Source organism: Pantherophis guttatus, chromosome 1, assembly GCF_059756535.1.
Source record: "Pantherophis guttatus breed Tessera chromosome 1, ASM5975653v1, whole genome shotgun sequence".
Lineage (NCBI taxonomy): Eukaryota > Metazoa > Chordata > Lepidosauria > Squamata > Colubridae > Pantherophis > Pantherophis guttatus.
Window position 1 is genome coordinate 298,304,185 of NC_142063.1, and position 18,732 is coordinate 298,322,916.

Consider the following 18,732-nt stretch of genomic DNA (forward strand, 5'->3'; position numbering starts at 1 on the left):
GAAAACTTGTGTAAGATTCAGACATAAAGTGTGATTTTGATGCTACAAAACTGTACAGTACAATTAACTCAATCCTTTGAATGGCCTTTTAAATATCATTGCTATTTGTTTCTAATATCGATCTGATGTTGGATCCAATATATCTTTTAAAAGCTTATGTTTGAAATAACTCATTTTAATGTTAGGCAGAAATATTTTATTAGCATTGAACTCAAGTCTATAGGTAGTCCTTGATTTAGGATCAATTGCTTAATGACTGTTTGGAGTTATGACGGAGCCCCCAAAAGATATTTACACCTGGGTTTCAAAGTAATGGCCACTGCAAAACCCCTGTGGTCATGTGCACAAAAAGGAATGCTGCAGCAACTCCTACCACTTATGTGTCTACCATCCCATTCCACCAAGTCCTTGCTGGGTGAGGAGAGCAGGGTTCTCCACCTCTCAGCATCCCTAAGCTTCATGACTCCACAATGAATTGTGGCACTCCAAAAATGGTGCCCATTTCCAGGAAGGCGCCATGGGGCCTGCTCCTTATTCTGCATCTTTGATTCTTGAGATGTATGTCTCTTTCATCCACAATTTTTCATTTTTCCTTCTTTTGCTGCATCCCAATGACGTTTGCTCTTATCTCTTGACTATGATATCACTCCCCTCTTTCCTTGTAGCATAATTATGGTGATGATACTTTTTTATTTTATTTTATAATTTTATTTATTTTTCCCATTATTATTATTATTATTAGTGCATGACATTACATTAGCCAGGAGACTACAATGCATTGTAATGCATTGCAATTGTAATTGGCTGTACATGGTACATTCTCACCTCAGATGAGTTTTGAATCCAATGAATTGAATGAGCAGTCAGTTTAAAAATAAGATCATATGGCCTCCTGAGGGCTAGGGCACAATAGGTCTACCTTATCTCTGGCAGCTGAAGGAGAGACCACTCTACACTCAGTTTCAGAGTAAAGAGCAATTGAAAAATGAAACAGCAGGCAAGAACAGTGGCTAATGTATTTGGCTTCCACTAGAGAGAACTACTCTGTAATCGCAGCAGCTCATTTGGTAACTTGCAGCCCAACCTACCTCATGGGATTCTTGTAAAGAAATATAGGAGTGTCATGCCCCCATCGGAGCCTGAATCTGTGGAGGAGGACAAGCCGGAGCTGGAGCCTATGGAGGTTGAATGGGCGGCCTTGTTGGCTTCAGAGGAATGCGGGGAGGAGCAGGACAAGGGCTCTTCAGGCTTGGGATGCCTTGCCAGCAGGGAGGAATGGGGGCAAGAGACCCGAGAGAGGGCAGGCAGTGAAGATGAAGAGTGATTGAGCTCAGGTGATGAGCAAGGACCGCCCCCTCCTGATCCCTGAGCACAGAGAGTGGAGAGGAGGCGGGAACAGTGAAGGCTGACCCGATGACCCTGGGAACTGAGACTTAAGGAGATGCTGTGGGGAGGGGCATTTGTCAGGAACAAATGCTGAATTTGTGGAGTTTTGTGTGCCATTCCTGATGTTGCTGACGTTTGGAGTTTGCTGGACTTCTTGTCCTATTCCTTGTTTCCTGGACTTCTTGCCTTATTCCTTTCTTCCTGGACTAATTGCCTTGTTCCTTTGCTTTCTGCACTCATTGACTTATTCCCTTGCCCCACTGGACTTCTTGCTTTGAAGCCATTGTGCTAACAGCATTTTGATGGACTACTTTCAGCCAGAGGTGTGTGTGTGCATGTGAGAGAGAGAGAGAGAGAGAACACTTTGCTCTGGGACTTGCCATAAACATGGGAATGTTTTGGGGAAAGTTGGAGCAATAAAGGGGCATTTTGAACTCTCAGCTGATTGTGTTGCCTCCGTGTCCTGCCCTGGGTCATCACAGGGAAGATAGAGCACTATCTATGTGCTTTGAATTCCTGAATAAAGATGGAATATAGATACATGTGCATGATTGTGAAGGGGCATGTAAAGCAATAAAAGTATCCAGGCCTTTGTTCCTATACCTTGCATCTCTGTTTGTTTGTTTGTTTGTTTGTTTGTTTGTTTGTTTGTTTGTTTGTCAAACATGTACAAGATAGCAGGTATTAATATGAACATGGACATGAATGAAGGAAATGAATACAAATAAATGGGAACAGTAGGACAGGGATGGTAATAAGCATAAGCTGGGGCGCTTATGCATGTCCCCTTTACGGGGTGAGGTCCACGGTAGACCGTTTAAGGTTGAAGCTGTGGGGGTTAGAGAATGTAACAATGGAGTCAGGTAGACCATTCCAGGCATTGAACACTGTTGCTGAAGTCGTATTTTCTGCAGTCGAGTTTGGAGCGGCTTACCTTGAGTTTGTAGTGATTGTTTGCCCGTGTACTATTGTACTTGAAAGTGAAGAAGTTGTTGACAGGTAAGATGTTGTAGCAGACAATTTTGTGTACTATGCTTAGATCAGACCGCTATCTTATCATATCATATAGATCATTTATCTATGATATTTATCTATGAGTCACATGATGGACAGAGAGAGGAACAAGGGATTGTAAGACTGGCAGGAAATTCAAAATGACCATTATGTGACCACAGCAGTAGCCTGAGGCAGCTACACCTTCCACAAATTTCATTCTCTCAGGAATCAAAGGTCCTAGATTTTGGATGCATTCTGTAAAGTATCTCATTTGAGGTACCTTGGTTCAAAAGTTATTGCCTATGATACATCATTTCACCCAGTTAATGGTAATGGCAACACTAGTTTAGTGAAAGATAATAGATAGACAGATAGGATAAAGAAACTTCTGCACCATAGAACAATTGACCTGGTTAATGTTGGGGATGTTTTTGTAAATGCTTAGAAATATTAAAAATCTTGAAGCAACTAAAGCAGCCCAATTAATATAAGGGATATAATTTGTAAAAAAAGTAAACATGAATAATGATGATAAATTAATAATCAACCAGTCTACTTCTACAGGAGCCTTTAGTCTTTGAGAAAACTTACATTTACTGTTTGTGTATGTATTTTATGTTCTGTTTCACTTAAGACCAAAAATGGTGTTTGCTTGGGAAGTCACCTAAATTTCACCAGAAGCTATTAAAATTAAAATTAAACTAAACCATATCCTTTTTTCAATATGTGTGTTTTCTTTATCATTCTCTTAATGCTCAGTTGTGATAATCATATCCAAAGAAATAGTTTGTATAAATTAACATTGATTCTTTGGGTTGGTAAATGAAACAACAAGTCGAAGTTCTGTGAAGAAATTGTCATTGGAATAATTCCAATTGGATGCACTGAGACTTCTGATTAACATGCTGTAATCTACACATATTTATCTGAAACACAAAGCTTATTGTAATCTACACATATGGTGTAATCTACACATATTTACATGGTACATATTATCCTGAAACATAAAAACTCAATTAAGAATGGCTTCTGAAGGTTTAACTTGTACTGTTTTCAGACTTTATCGTTTTGCCTTGCTAATAAATTTTGGTGAATTTGTGGATTGAAATTGGAAAGTGTTTCATGGATTGTTGTTTTTTCTCTTTTATGCTGGCACTTGTAAAAAATCTGAATTGAATTTGTTTTGTTTTGTTTTTCTTTAAAAAGAGTAATCAGTCCACCAGTGAGAGATGGGCCTTCTTACCCCTATTCCATACTACCATAGGCATATTTTCAACCGTATATTCTCTGTGTCAATAGTCAAGAATCAAATGCCAGGTCTGATAAATTAGGGTAAGGTCAAAGGCTATGCTGTTTGGTTTCAGAAGGATGTCTGTTTCTGAATTTGCAGCAGCTCATTCATGCTGAAGTGATGCACTATGGGAATTACTACCAAACTCTGCTCAGCAACATCTGCTCTCCCTAAGTGAGTTAGTGCACGTCAGACATCTTTATGTCAGAATATTGCAGTGATGGATGCAGTCTTCAGAAAATGCTGCATAAAAATCTGGTGTGCCGTTCTGGCCATTAAGTGAAATTACTATTTAAATTAATGGCGCTGTCACAGTTTATCTGTGCAAAGAATGAACGCTGATTAGGGTATTAAGTAATTAGCAATTTATCACGCTGGAACAAGGTTGATAATAATTAAAGAAGTAATGGTTTACCAAAGAAACTAGAAAGGGAGTCACTTCTTGTTATATGAGTGAAATCTTGGCTAAAAATATTATTCACTCAAACAAAGATGAGATTCTTAGCAATAGAACGTAGCTTTCTCTTTCTGTCCTAGCATAAAAGCAATTCATTAGCAAAAGTTTACTTTGCCGGTCCAAAGAATGTCTAAATTAAAATGCTCTCGCTTGTTATTTAAGAAGAAATTATTGTGTGATGTAATCACATGTAATCACATATGTTGGAGGAGGACAGGAAAGGAATAATAATTGTATTGCTTTATTCTTTTTAACATTGTAAGCTTCCCAGACTCATGAAGTCCTCACGTGTACCCGTGCTAGGCTCATAAACATAGTAGACCTGTGCTATAGATTCAGGATTGGCTGCTGATATGTTTCCTGGTACAATATCGAGTGCTGGATGGCCTTAGTTCAGTCACTGTCTCTCAGTCCAACTCATCTGTCAGGGTTGTTTTTGTAGGTATAATAGGAAGAGGTAGATGTGTTGGGTATGTTTGCCTCCTTGAGGTATTTATAAAAATAATAATTAAGGCAGGATACAAATAAAACAAACCTCTTACAGTCCTGTGTTGCTGGTAGAAATAAAATGAATTGAAATAAAAGACATTCAGAGAATAAAATTGCCTACTGCTGTAGAATGGAAAAATTGTTGGGGAATGACATATTATCCCCTCTGATTTAATAATATGGATTTCTTACAAAGAAATCAATGTCTAATAGTATATAAAATTAAATTGACTTGTTTTAAAAGTTTGGTTCCACTATGATATGATATGATATCATTTACATGCATTTGAATTTAAGTAACCCCATGAATAAAATCACTTTGCTGATTACATGGCTAAGTTAATCATTAAGTGTATTATATCAGATAATGTCTCCTCAGCTAAAGTGGATCTTTATAATCTAATTTTTTTAAGGGTTGTTGAAAGAAATCCTGATTAAATATTTGACTTAAGAGATGCATTCAGAGATCTTGTTTAGAATATCTACTTAAAAAATTGTTTGCACTTTCTATTTTTGACTTAGACCTACTCCCATGATTCCTTCCCTTATAATTACTGGTATGCCATGTCAAAGGAGCATGGAGGGTTTATCATGTTGAAGAATTATTATGGACTACAAAAAACAACTGCACACCTGCCTGTTTGAATACTGCATCTATAGGCAGAAGGCAATTGTATGAAGGAATGTGGTTTATGAGAGAATATAAATGCCTTTCAGAAGCATACATTGCAAAATTAAATGTACTCCTTTCCACAATAAGAAAGTAATGAAGAATAATTTTAATTTAAAAAAAAAAAAAACCTGGGAAGGTTTCCTTCTCTCATTGTTATTCTTGCTGATGTGGTAATCCTTAAACTATCAAAACTATCTGATAATAGAGGTTCTATTACACAATTGCTTATTTTGTGATGCCAATTCCTATGGATTTTATTATGCACGATTTTTAAAAAGTTCATAGAGGAATAGAATAGAATAGAATAGAATAGAATAGAATAGAATAGAATAGAATAGAATAGAATAGAATAGAATAGAATAGAATAGAATAGAATAGAATAGAATTTTTTATTGGCCAAGGGTGACTGGACACACAAGGAATTTGTCTTGGTGCATATGCTCTCAGTGTACATAAAAGAAAAGATATGTTCATCAAGAATCATAAGGTACAACACTTAATGACAGTCATAAGGTAAAATAAGCAATCAGGAAATAATATCAGTGTAAATCGTAAGGATACAAGCAACAAAATTACAATCATACAGTCATAAGTGGAAGGAGATAAGTGATGGGAACGATGAGAAGATTAATAGTAGTGCAGACTTAATAAATAGTTTGACAGTGTTGAGGGAATTATTTGTTTAGCAGAATGATGGTGTTCAAGAAAAAACTGTTCTTGTGTCTAGTTGTTCTGATGTGCAGTGCTCTATAGCGTCATTTTGAGGGTAGGACACTTTATGTCCAGGATGCGAGGGGTCTGTAAATATTTTCACAGCCCTCTTTTTGACTCTTGCAGTATACAGGTCCTCAATGGAAGGCAGATTGGTAGCAATTGTTTTTTCTGCAGTTCTAATTATCCTCTGAAGTCTGTGTCTGTCTTGTTGGGTTGCAGAACCAAACCAAACAGTTATAGAGGTGCAGATGACAGACTCAATAATTCCTCTGTAGAACTGGATCAGCAGCTCCTTGGGCAGTTTGGATATTCTTTGTTGTGCCTTTTGATGACGTTTTTGATGTTAGCTGTCCATTTTAGATCTTGCGATATGGTAGAACCTAGAAATTTGAAGGTGTCTGTTGATACCGTGTTGTCTAGTATTGTAAGAGGTGGAAGTATGGAAGGATTTCTCCTAAAGTCCACCACCATTTCTATGGTTTTGAGTATGTTCAGTTCCAGATTGTTCCCATCACACTACAAGGCTAGTTGTTCAACCTCTCATCTGTATGCGATTCATCATTGTCTCGAATGAGACCGATCATTGTTGTGTCATCTGCGAACTTCAGTAGTTTAACAGACGGATCATTAGAGATGCAGTCATTGGTATACAGAGAGAAGAGAAGTGGGGAGAGCATACAGCCTTGGGGGGACCCTGTGCTAATTGTACAGATATCTGATGTGATTCTGCTTAGCTTCACCTACTGCTTCCTGTTTGTTAGGAAGCTTATGATCCACATAGAAGTGTGTTCAGGTACCTGTAGCTAGTTTAGTTTAGTTAGAAGAGTGTCTGGAATGATGGTATTGAATGCTGAACTAAAGTCTACAAAGAGGACCCTTGCGTAGGTCTTTGGAGATTCAAGATGTTGTAGGATGTAGTACAGCATCATCTGTTGATCTATTTGCTCAGTAGGCAAATTGCAAGGAGTCTAACAGCAGATCCGTGATGATTTTCAAGTGGGACAGCACTAGCCTTTTAAAGGTTTTCATGACTACAGATGTTAGAGCAACTGGTCTGTAATCATTCAGTTCCTTGATGGTGGGCTTATTCGGCACTGGGATGATGGTAGAGCATTTGAAGCAAGAAAGAACATAGCACATCTCTAGCAATTTATTGAAGATTCGGGTGAAGATGGGGGCCAATTGGTCAGCACAGATTTTTAAGCAAGAAGGAATTATCTTGTCTGGGCCTAGAGCTTTTCCTGGCTTTTGTCTGTGAAATAGGTTTTGCGCTTTCTTTTCTGTGATCACTAGGGGTTGTGAACCCAATGGGATGGGGTCAGTTGTAGGATGCTTGGCGGTTGGTGTGTCTGAGACATCTTCTGAGACACATTCTATTCTATTCTATTCTGTTCTGTTCTGTTCTGTTCTGTTCTGTTCTGTTCTATTCTCTATTCTATTCTATTCTATTCTATTCTATTCTATTCTATTCTATTCTATTCTGGGTGCTTCATCACTGGAGGTTTTTAAGAAGAGAATGGACAGTCACTTATCTGAAATGGTATAGGATCTCCTGCTTGAGCAGGGAGCTGGACTAGAAGACCTCCAAGGTCCCTTCCAGTTCTATTCTGATACTGATTCAATTATAAATTGATACCACAACTACCTCAGGAAGACAGGTGACATAGTTCCAAGGAGCCTCTGCTGTTTATAAAAACCGTAATAGCTTTCTGGCATAATCCTTGTTTGCATCACTGGTTCTTTATATTAAAAAAGAGTGCATATAATATTGGTACAGATCAGTGGTGGGTTGCTCCTGGTTCTATCCGGTTGTTTAGAACCAATAGTAAAAGTGGCAGGAGACTCCGCCTACCCGCCCAGATGCTCCCGTTGCGAACCGGTAGTAAAAGTAAGTAGAACCCACCCCTGGTACAGATGCTACCTTTTTTTCAAACAAAGGCTTAAGACTGTAGAGGCTGTGTTATTCCAAGTAAAGTTGTTGATTTGGCTAATTCAGTATGATCTATTTGGATTGGCAAAACTATTTCAGCCTGAGAAAGAGTAACTGTGGTTACCTGATGTTTACTTCATTTGTTAATGGAAATACTCAAGACAGAACTTCAAAACTTCTGTATGAACTTTGGTCTGCCCAATTAGATGTCTTGACCTTAGTTATTCTCCTTTCAGATTGCCTTTCTATCTTTAGGAAGTTATAGCTCTCCTAAAATTAGATTATATAGATACTGAATCACAATATTATCAAGGACTACTGACAGATTGCATGCATTAATCGGATTTAGTTTCCAAAATGTCCATGTATACCCTTAAATCCAAGCCTGTTATTCTATACACACTTGGACACTTTGGAAAACATAATATTTCTTCTGAGAGATATAGAACGATTGTGTAATTTGCAGGGACTGTATCTTGTTCTGATCAATGCTTAATATCATTGAAAATATAGATTGTGAACATGGCCTATTTTTGTGTCTATTTTATTCTTGTAACACAAGAATTGGCTTCCACAAGAAAGAATTTAAGAATAAGGCACAAATACAACTTAAAGTATGCTTCATATCTTCATTTATGTATTTTGGGATCACATTCTTAATCTCTGACATACTGTTACAGAATGGCAACTGTAGCAAAGCAGTGCTTTAAAGAATATGCATAAATCACAGTAATCATTGTAAAATATTGTAGCTTGAATACAATTGTGTCCATTCAGCAGTGGAAAGACTTTTGAACTAGTGGAACCTTGCCTCCAGTGCATCTTCCAGATCCCTTTTGCAATGTTGAAGGACCACTTGGAGATGAGAAAGAGGAGATATCTTATTTTTTGAAAGGAAATAGCAAAATTCTAACACTTTTTTCTTGAGGGGAAATGAATTGGAGAAGAAACCAAATTAGACTAGAACTCTGAAATACTCATGTACAGTCATTAAGGAAATCTGCCTGTTCCTAATAAGCAAATCTATTTTGCATTTTATATGACTTTAGAAAACCTGTCTTTCACTGATTTATTTGTTGACAAAACTGGGGGGGGAGGTTTGTTTTGTTTTTTTGATAAGCAACCTAACTTTTTAAATTAAAAAAATTAAGTGAATATGGAATGTGGCACATATGAACTGCAAATAGTTACTCTCTGAAACCTATGCAAAAAAAGGAGATTGCCTTTTGTCACTTCTTCAAGATTAATCACTAAACAAAGGCCTCTCTGACATGTTAAACTCAACATTAAGTACTACTTTAGATGCCTTTCCTCCATTTCAATAACTGCATCATGCAGGTACTTTTATGATGAATTTTATAGCATTCTTGGAATTTCCTTCACTTTCTCCTCTTCTTGCCTTCATGTATAATATTTTCTTGTTTCAGGAGTGTTCTGTTGTAGACATGAATATGTGAATATGTCAAGTATAGTATGCTGTTCAGCTTTCAGTGGTGAAACTAAAGCCCACATTAAAAAGAATAACTCAGTGGCATTAAAATGCTGTGTGACTGAACTTATTCCAGAGAGCGAAGAATGTTGTAATGGACTTGGATATAATCCCTTGAAATATGTTTGCGCTGACAGGATTTCATCTAGAATGATGATGAAGGTAATTGATAGAAAACCTCTTGGTGGTTCTGATTTGACAATGGGAAGAGAAATACATTGTTCATAACTATTTTTGTAAAATAGGAATATAAAAACTCCTCTGTGCATTATTCATTTTCGCATTACATCCATATTAATACCAAATGAGTTTGCCATGATTGATGTTATTGCAGTGAATTCTAAAGGAATTAATAATGATTAGCTGCTTCTTGTAAAGTGTTGTTCAGCACTTCAGATTAGTATAAAGACTAAAAGTTAACATTTTGGCCTGGCTGGAAAATGTGTATATGTATATATAGCAATGTTCAATTGTTTATTTGATTGTTTCATATAGTCAGTGCTTTGCGCATTTTTAAAGTTTGCATGGCTTTGCATGGGCAATAAACATATAGGGTACCTATATATGAAGGCGTGGGAATGCCAACATTTATCATTTGAACATTATGGCCATATGAGCACAAGTAAGAAGAAATATTAAGCAGTCTAAATTATCAAATGCTAAAACAAAAATATTTATTAAAATAAAACATCTGTAAAGTCAAAGTCAAAGTTTCCCCTGTCAAGTCATGTCCAATTCTAGGGGATGATGCTCATCTCCATTTCCTAGCCAAAGGAGACAGCATTGTCTGAAGACAATGGTCATGTGGCCAGCATGACTATATGCTGAAGTGTACGGAACACTGTTATCTTCTCAACAAAGTGGTATCTATTTATCTACTTGCATTTGCATGCTTTCAAACTGCTAGTGCTAGGTGGGCGGAACCTGGGGCAAATAACAGGAACTCACCCCATCATGCAGCACTCCATCTTGAACCCAGGCTGTCACCTTTCCATCTGATAAGCTCAGTATCTTTACCCACTCAGCTATGGAATACATATTAAAAATCAGCAAATCAGTGAAGTGTAATGAAGTTAGAAGGTTTCAGAAGGTTTCAGTAAGATCCAATAAATGTATTGGGGCTAAAAGTTTGATACATTAAGATCGGTGCCAGGCAGAACTCTCTTAAGGAAGGGATTCCGAAACTGGGAAACTAGTCATACAAATGACAATCAGTAAGTAGACACCTACTGAATTATAGCATTTGGGAGTTTTTCTCGTTGCTTCCTGTCTCAAAAATGCTAAATACTAATTAAAACATAAAGGTAGTAGGATTTAAAAAGTAAGTCTTTTAAGAAAAATATGAGTAAACTGAAAAAATGATACAACTAAAATATAAGTTGAGATATTGGTATTTCATGAAAGGTACCATTATAAGAGCTTGGAAATGTGTATCAGAAAATTGTCTGTGCATGTCTATTTAAGTTGTTTTTCAAGGTCTTCAAAAGTTTGGGAACTATTGTTATAGATAAAAGAAGAATCGAAATGCATCCCACTGTGTCCTAGATCTACTGAAGAAGTGACATACTGTGGACAGTGTAACTTTGACATGCATACTTGTTTATGTGCTTGGATAAAGAGTTCCCGTAGTTATACCAAAAATAAAGAAAATAAAAGCATATGCCCATCTTTGGAGGAAAAAATTTATACAGGATGCCCAACTCAGTATTCATTCAAAGGTAAAATAATATGTGATGACTCATTAACTAAAAGTTTTAAATTCTGAAATCAATTCAGTGAAGTATCATGTGGCCTCTTTGGAAACTGTTTTGAAATGAATAAAATATTTTTATCAGTACAGTGATAGATATCAATACAACGCTAATTGGAATAAATATATATTGTAAATGTAGGAGCCTAATTGAATCAAACTAAGAGTCCATCAAATCAAGGGATCACCAAAAATCCATCTCTCTACCTTCATAGACAGCATTGTCTATGATTTCTGAAACAGGAGGTCACCTACACCCATCATAATTTATAACTGATTATTAAAATTATATAAACTTTTTGAAATAATGCTTTGCAATGCACAGGAGTGCATATATGATATATTTCTTTGAATCATTAAAGCAGCTGCTTCTTTTTCTAAACTCATATGTCTGAAAAAATATGTATAATCTTGGTTTGCATGCTGTCTCCATAATTTGAAATCTATCGGAGATAGTGGTGCAAATTCACTCCTCAATTATGGGTGCTTTGAGATGAATTGCTCACATCTCAAAGCACCCAAATCTCACATCCTCTTGTGAGCTTAGATATTTTAGATGCTTGTAGTTAATGTATTTAAATTGCCATGATTATTGCTTCAATTACTTCAAAATGCAGCAAAACATTACTTGTTACTTTGCTAGGTTCTTCATTTTCATTTTCCCATTTCATGCTCTGGACTTTCAATCCAAAGTCATCCATTAAAAGCATAAGTTTTACTTTCTCCTATTATTACAAGAGAGGAAGAAAAAAATCCATTTTCTTTATTCCATGTACAGTATGTGTAATGAAGTTTTGATTTATGCACCATTCTTCTAAAGTGCAAAGCTTATGGAATGAAAAGATGGATTCACAAATCTGAAAATGAACCAGATTGAGTTAGATATATCTAAATAGAAGTCCAGTATACTTAGCATATAGATTAACAATAAACTCTTGTTATTTTCCTTGTAGATAAGAATCTAGAACCTCATATTACATATGAATACAGGCTAGCTGTATGGAACAAATATGGGAAAAGTTTTAGTGAAATGAACAGTGCAACCACTAAACAAGATGTCCCTGAAGGTGTAAGTCCACTTCATTGGACAAAAGTGGATAATCGTGAAGATGTAATATTTCTAACATGGAAAGAACCTTGTCAACCAAATGGTACAGTATTTTGGCAAACTACAATATCTGATTTAGCATTTACCCAGCACAAGGTATTTTGGGAACAAAAACATTATATACAATGGTGGGATTCAGCCAGTTCACACCTATTCGGGAGAACCGGTTGTTAACTTTCTAAGCAGTTCGAAGAACCGGTTGTTGGAAGAAATCTTATTTTGTTTTTTCCCACTTTACAGGGCTAATCCTGTGAGGAAGGCAGGAAGGAAACGTTCTGGTGGTGTTTCTAGCCTAATCTTTATTGCCCTGCTTACAGAAACTGCCTCTACAGTTAACCCTTATTACATTGTAACAGCTAAGGTGAAGTGTCCATTGATGTGAGTGACATTGAGTTGGTCACGCCCACATGGTCATCTGACCCCCAAGCCACTTTACCCAGCTGGTCAGTAAGGCAGACAACCAGTTGTTAAATTATTTGAATCCCACCACTGATTTTATACACACACACACACACACATGTACGTACATGTATACATACATGCTTCAAATTCAGAAAGTGTTCAGATGCACAGGAGTGTGAACATAGCATCTGTCCATAAACCTTTAAAGCAGCTGTTCCTTTTCTTGGGGTAGCCATGTATTTCCCAATAAAGGCACAGTTCCTTTGAAATTCTACTGTCAAGTGCTATATTCTCCCTCCTCCACATGCTCCAAAGCACTTTCTAAATTATTTCTAAATTCTGAAGTGTTGCACTTCAGAAATGTGACTGTATGTGGTTTTGTTTATTCATTCATACTGGTGAAGAATAACAACTTTAATTACTGGAACCAGTTCCAATTTTTCATCTTCACTAGAAAAAAAAAGTGCAATATACAGTATTTGATAAAATGTAGTTCTACTCTTTTTCCCCTGCCTTATCATATTGGCATCTTGTTCATGACATTCTCCAACCCACAACTTTACAGTAGCACATTTGAATGTAAAGTTACATTATGGTGAATGTTGTATGAACAAATCCTGGGCTGTTGTACTGTCTTTCTCTTCTCTGGCACAGATGCAATGAAGAATTTAAAATTGGTGCTCCTGTTTGTTTGTTTGTTTGATTCATTCATTCATTCATTCATTTATTAGATTTGTATACTGCCCTACTCCCGAAGGACTCAGGGCGGTGAACAGGCACAGAATAAAACACATAAATACAAAAGTTAAAAAACATAATTAAAACCAAATTAAATAATTTCGTCCGAGACAATTGAAATTCCCAATAATTTAAAAACAAATTAAAATTTCAGTTTAAAACATTTAAAAGAAAGGGGAGAAAATTAGGCCAGGCAGGCCTGCTGGAATAGGAGGGTCTTAAGAGCACGGCGGAAAGTGCGCAGATCCAGGATCCTCCGTATCTCCAGGGGGAGCTCGTTCCAGATAGTAGGTGCCCCCACAGAGAAGGCCCTCCCCCTGGGGGTCGCCAGTCGACATTGTTTGGCTGATGGCACCTGGAGGAGCCCCTCTCTATGAGAGCGTACCGGCCGGTGGGAGGCTGTTTGTGGTAGTAGGTGGTCCCATAAATAACCAGGTCCTAAGCCATGGTTGATTGAAGTGAAGGCCATCTTCCTATACTATATTGTAGATAATATCATAGCTCACAAAAATCTATGAAGTTTATAAGACATTGTTGAAACTTACATTTTTTTCAATTAAAATCACTGACCACTATCGCTCTATATTAAGATATAACTTTAAAATTTAATTAATTAAAAATTGAAAAAAAAAGATGCAAATCTCCAGAAGAAGACAATGGTAAACCATCTCTATATTACTGCCAAGAAAATTACATGGATATGCCCACAAAGTAACTAGGAGTCAAATTTAATTTGAGAAAGGAGAAGATGAAATAATGTAACCAGAACGTACAGACCTAAAATTCATTCAGGGAATTGTAATGATATATCCAAACAAGCAAAAAAGGTCATCCAGTATATTATTTATTCTTGGTATCAGGTTATGGTTCAAGCATATCTTTTTCTTATAGAATTGTTGTAATACTTTAGAACTTTAGTATATAATTATCTGGCATACATTTAATTCAAATGAGTGTTTTAATTCCCTTCTTTATTAATAAGGTATCATCATTTATTATATTATTCTCCGAAATGGAGTTGAACGTTTCAGAGGAAAGGAACTGAACTTCATGGATACCAGTGATATTCAACCATACCAGGAATACTCATATTTCTTGCGTGCTTGCACTGTGGCTGGATGTTCAGACAGTAGCACGGTAGGTAAATCTTTCAATAAGTTGGTGACAGCGTATCTTTTCGTTCATCATGTTGTAGCAACCTTCAGGTGAGAACTGAAAATATGGAAACATTAATCTTTTGTCTACATATGTTGATATTTTCAGAGAAACTCTATCAGCCACCTTGTGCTGTAGCCCAGCACGAGAAATGGGAGAAGTCAACCAGTTTGGTCAAACAGCATGTAAAGTCATGCTCTGAATTTTTAGCTCTGGTTGATGAAATCTTTTAAGTGAACTTCAAAGAATAGGCATTGCCTGGCTTGGGAACTAAAAAAAAGAGTTGTCACACTGACATTGTCTTGATCACTTGTATCTCTTCTAATACAAGAGCTGATGAACCAGCTGCTCTCTGTACACCAGGAAACTGTCCTTAGCTCTGGAAGTTAAGGAAGAAACAACAATTTTTTTCAATTGGCATCCCTAGACAATACTAAAGGTAGCAGGACTAAAATGTTTATGCCAATAGTTGCTCATGATTCATGTCACATGATATGAAACTGTTAACCATATGGAAAAGAATTAGCCAGCATTCTCTGATAAGACAGTCTGCCTTCCAAAAGTTCCTTTCACCTATCAAAATACAGAGAATCTGTTGTGATAAATTGTATACCTAGATTCATACGGAAATACTATATTCAAGGTCAGATTTCACTCTGAGGGAAAAAAAATTACCTTAGAAGAAAAATAACTTGTTCTACAGAGAGCCATGGTAATGATATGCCAGAGCAAACAACAATATTTTAAACTAGAAGTGACATTCTCATTGATCAAGGTATCTTGTGTACTATTACAATAAATTGCTAATTTTTTGCATTCAGGTAATTGCAGTCACTGTCCAAGGAATTCCAGAGAATGTTCTGCCACCAACAATTATACCTCTAAATGCAACAACCTTGCATTTGAGTTGGGTGGCACCAAAGAAGCCAAATGGTTTAATCAAAGAGTACCTCATCCATCAAATTGGAAGGGGACTTATATGTACCAGCCCTACAGACCAGGTACAGCTCACCATCACAGGTAAGAGTAGAAAGTTCTTCAAGCAAATGACACCACTGTTTTATTTAACTGGTCTTCTTATGTTAGCTTGTTTTTTAAAGACTGCAATTCTTACAATGAGCAAACCCTTTAAGTGAATATATCAATTGGATTACAATTTCAGAACACCAATGGGAGGGGGAATAGCAATTTTTGAATGTCCTTACAAATGTTTATTAACCCTTAATTAATAAGGTTTTCATCATCCTAGCATGATAATAATAATGAACAATAATGATTAATTTTCATCGCCAATATTTTTATTTAAGAACTTACCAACCACCTTTAGAGAAGTATATTGTTATTATCGTTAGTTGCACCATCAACCAGATGTTGAGATAGGATTTGGCATTTTTATTCACCTATTGAGTTCTTCCCAAAGACCTGGGATAGGCAGATGTTGATATTGGATGGTCTAAAAATTATCATCACAGGATGTAAACTGCTCCAAGTAAAGATGCCTTTTGGAATTGACTGATGGTGATTTTGTCAATGCTGATGCTGCTCAAGTGGTGCTGTAGAAGTTTTGGGATAATACCCAAGGATCCTATTCCTTTCTGATAAGGACCTGATTAAAAACAAATGAAATAAAGCTTCCCTGAAAGCTGGCTTATCTGCAGAGAACCAAGTCCCTGTCACCGGTATTAAGATTGCAATTAACAAATTGTCAGAAGTCAATTAACAAATCAATTTTTCTATGGTGCAATATCAGATTCCACAAAAGACATTGGCGAGAATAGTAATAAGATTATCCAAACAATATTTTCCAGAGATTTTTGTAGTCCTTTCTACTGTATTTTGAACTATTGTGTCTTTCATTAGAAAGTCAGTGATGATTTTTACAAATTCTTTTGTCAAACTTGAAAAAACTTAATCCAAAATATAACTTGTCATAGCACCAACGCCTGGATTGCGTTAACTCTTGCATTTCTCCCTAGCTTTTAAAATACTTGAATAGCTTTTGCAATAACTATTATTGCTTTGCCATATTATTTAGTATAAAACAAAATGCATTAGCCAACAGCCAATGAAAAAATGGAACAAAGGTTCTGCTTAAAATTTCCCATTTGCATCAGTGCCTGGTTAAAAAAGCTTAAAAACAAAAATATAAAAGTGACATTTTCCCTTTTGCTACAGTTTTGTGCAAAACTAGGATTTCCCTTTATCCCCGAATTTTATAATTTAAAGGGGGGAGGGGTTGCAATGCCATAGCAGTTGCCAATGCATATTTATTCTTCTACACACTTAGGGTTAAAGAAACATCATTCCTTTAATGTAGCAAAGAACCCCACCCCTTTCACTGATCAAGGCAAATTTGCTTTTTCATCTCAAGGAGTGATTGTGCTTCTGGAACGTGATAATTATTACTCTGTAAATTCATGATGTTCGCTAAATCAACTGTACTTATTTCACATAGCTCAACTGTTTGAACTACCCATCGTTCCAGCTCCCATGGGCCTATGTTTTGATTTTCTCATCTTCTTCTAAAACCTCTGCTGTTCCCAGAGCAACAGTTGAACATTAATGAAGCTGTAGCATTAAGCTTTCCCTGAGACTTTGAATCCAAGGGCCTTACAAATTGCAGATGAGGCAGCTTGCACCTTGCCACTGCACCATTGTCTCACTGCTTATTTTTAATTACATCAAAGCTTTGGAAACATGATCCCATAAATGCTTGATGGGAATTGTGGTGAATGTGTTCATCATGTGAAATCCATAAATTGCTTATAATCCTCTCAAGATGTTTAAAAAAAGCATTAAGTAATTGAAGACAGGAAGTCCTGAGTTAATTATTTAGAGGTGTTATCAGTGCTTTAAGTAAACTGAAGCATTTTCCACTATCGCCCTGACTTGAATGCCATTGGGATCAAGGGGCACCAGCCATCATCTTCTCATGTTCTCTAATGCAAACAGCAAATGGCAGCTTGTCAATAAAAGACCTTTTTATATCATTTATTAGTGAACACTTCCAGTAGTCTGTACAGAAGAATTTGGATGACAGTTATTGCATTGTTTCACTTGGTGTTACAATTCCTTTACAAATAACATTTCTAACACAATGCTAGGAGGATGAGAAGAGCCTGAAATATTGGAGGGAGCGGAAGTATTAAAAGAAAACTGAAACTGCCCATTTCAGTAGCAAAATCAAAGTCAGAAATTCATTTTTCAAAGTCTAATTTTAGATTTTAAGTGTTTCTAGAACTTATGGGATGGATAGAGGGTGTAATATTTTTCACTAAGACTTTAAAGTTGGTTGAATAGTTTTTAATATATAAATCACATATGTTGTACACATTTTGTGCCAGAGTACCAGAAGATTTTCACAATTCTGTTCTTTAATTCCCATACGGTAGGCAAATGCCAAGTTATATAAAACCAGTAAAAATTCCTATACTATCCTAAGCCATTGTGGCATATGTTTCTGTGGACCAGGTACTAGTTCTTAATTTCAGCACTGCAGGCTTTAACTCATAAAAGATTTGATAGATGAGTACCTGTATTAAGAATGTTTGCAAAATAGATATAGCCTTAGAGAACTGCAAAAGAAAAAAGTGTAACTCTCAGCATTAAAATCTTGGTTATCCAATAAATTGCACCAATGAGCTTATGACAGATTGTAATATCTAGCATATTCCTCTATTTAATTTAAAGAGTGAGAGATGCCAAACATGCAGTCTGAAAGGATGCAGGTATAGTTGCTTTTTCAATTTTTTAATTTTTCAGAACATTAAAAACTCAACCCTCTTGAGTTGCAGTCTGGTTTCTAAACATTCCTATGCTCACAAAGAAATTTCAAGATTTGGTATTTTAAAGGGATGGGAGGGGAAAAAAAGAGAGAGGAAGGCCTCATTCACCTGCAACATTAAGCCATAGATTGATTTTACAAGAATTAGCCACAGCAAGTGATTGGCTTATATGGTATCTCCCTTATTTTAAATTAATTGCTTCTTGAGGCTCTAGAAAGAGTGCAGAGAAAAAAAACAAAGATGTTTGGGGGACTGAATGCTAAAACGTATGAAGAATGGTTGCAGGAATTGGGTATGTCTAGTTTAATGAAAAGAAGGACTAAGGATGACATGATAGCAATATTCCAATATCTAAGGAACTGCCACAAA

The 18,732-nt window shown here is 36.3% G+C and overlaps 1 protein-coding gene across 1 annotated transcript in view; it reads left to right on the top strand.

The window, feature by feature from the left end:
- Positions 1-18,732, top strand: part of USH2A (usherin) — a 458,447-nt gene that overhangs the window by 346,984 nt on the left and 92,731 nt on the right. Inside the window, exons 48-52 of the mRNA XM_087891378.1 lie at positions 9,364-9,587; positions 10,933-11,143; positions 12,129-12,326; positions 14,406-14,560; positions 15,400-15,598. Of these exons, the coding sequence (XP_087747504.1) occupies positions 9,364-9,587; positions 10,933-11,143; positions 12,129-12,326; positions 14,406-14,560; positions 15,400-15,598 (987 nt within the window). The remainder of the gene's footprint in view (positions 1-9,363; positions 9,588-10,932; positions 11,144-12,128; positions 12,327-14,405; positions 14,561-15,399; positions 15,599-18,732) is intronic.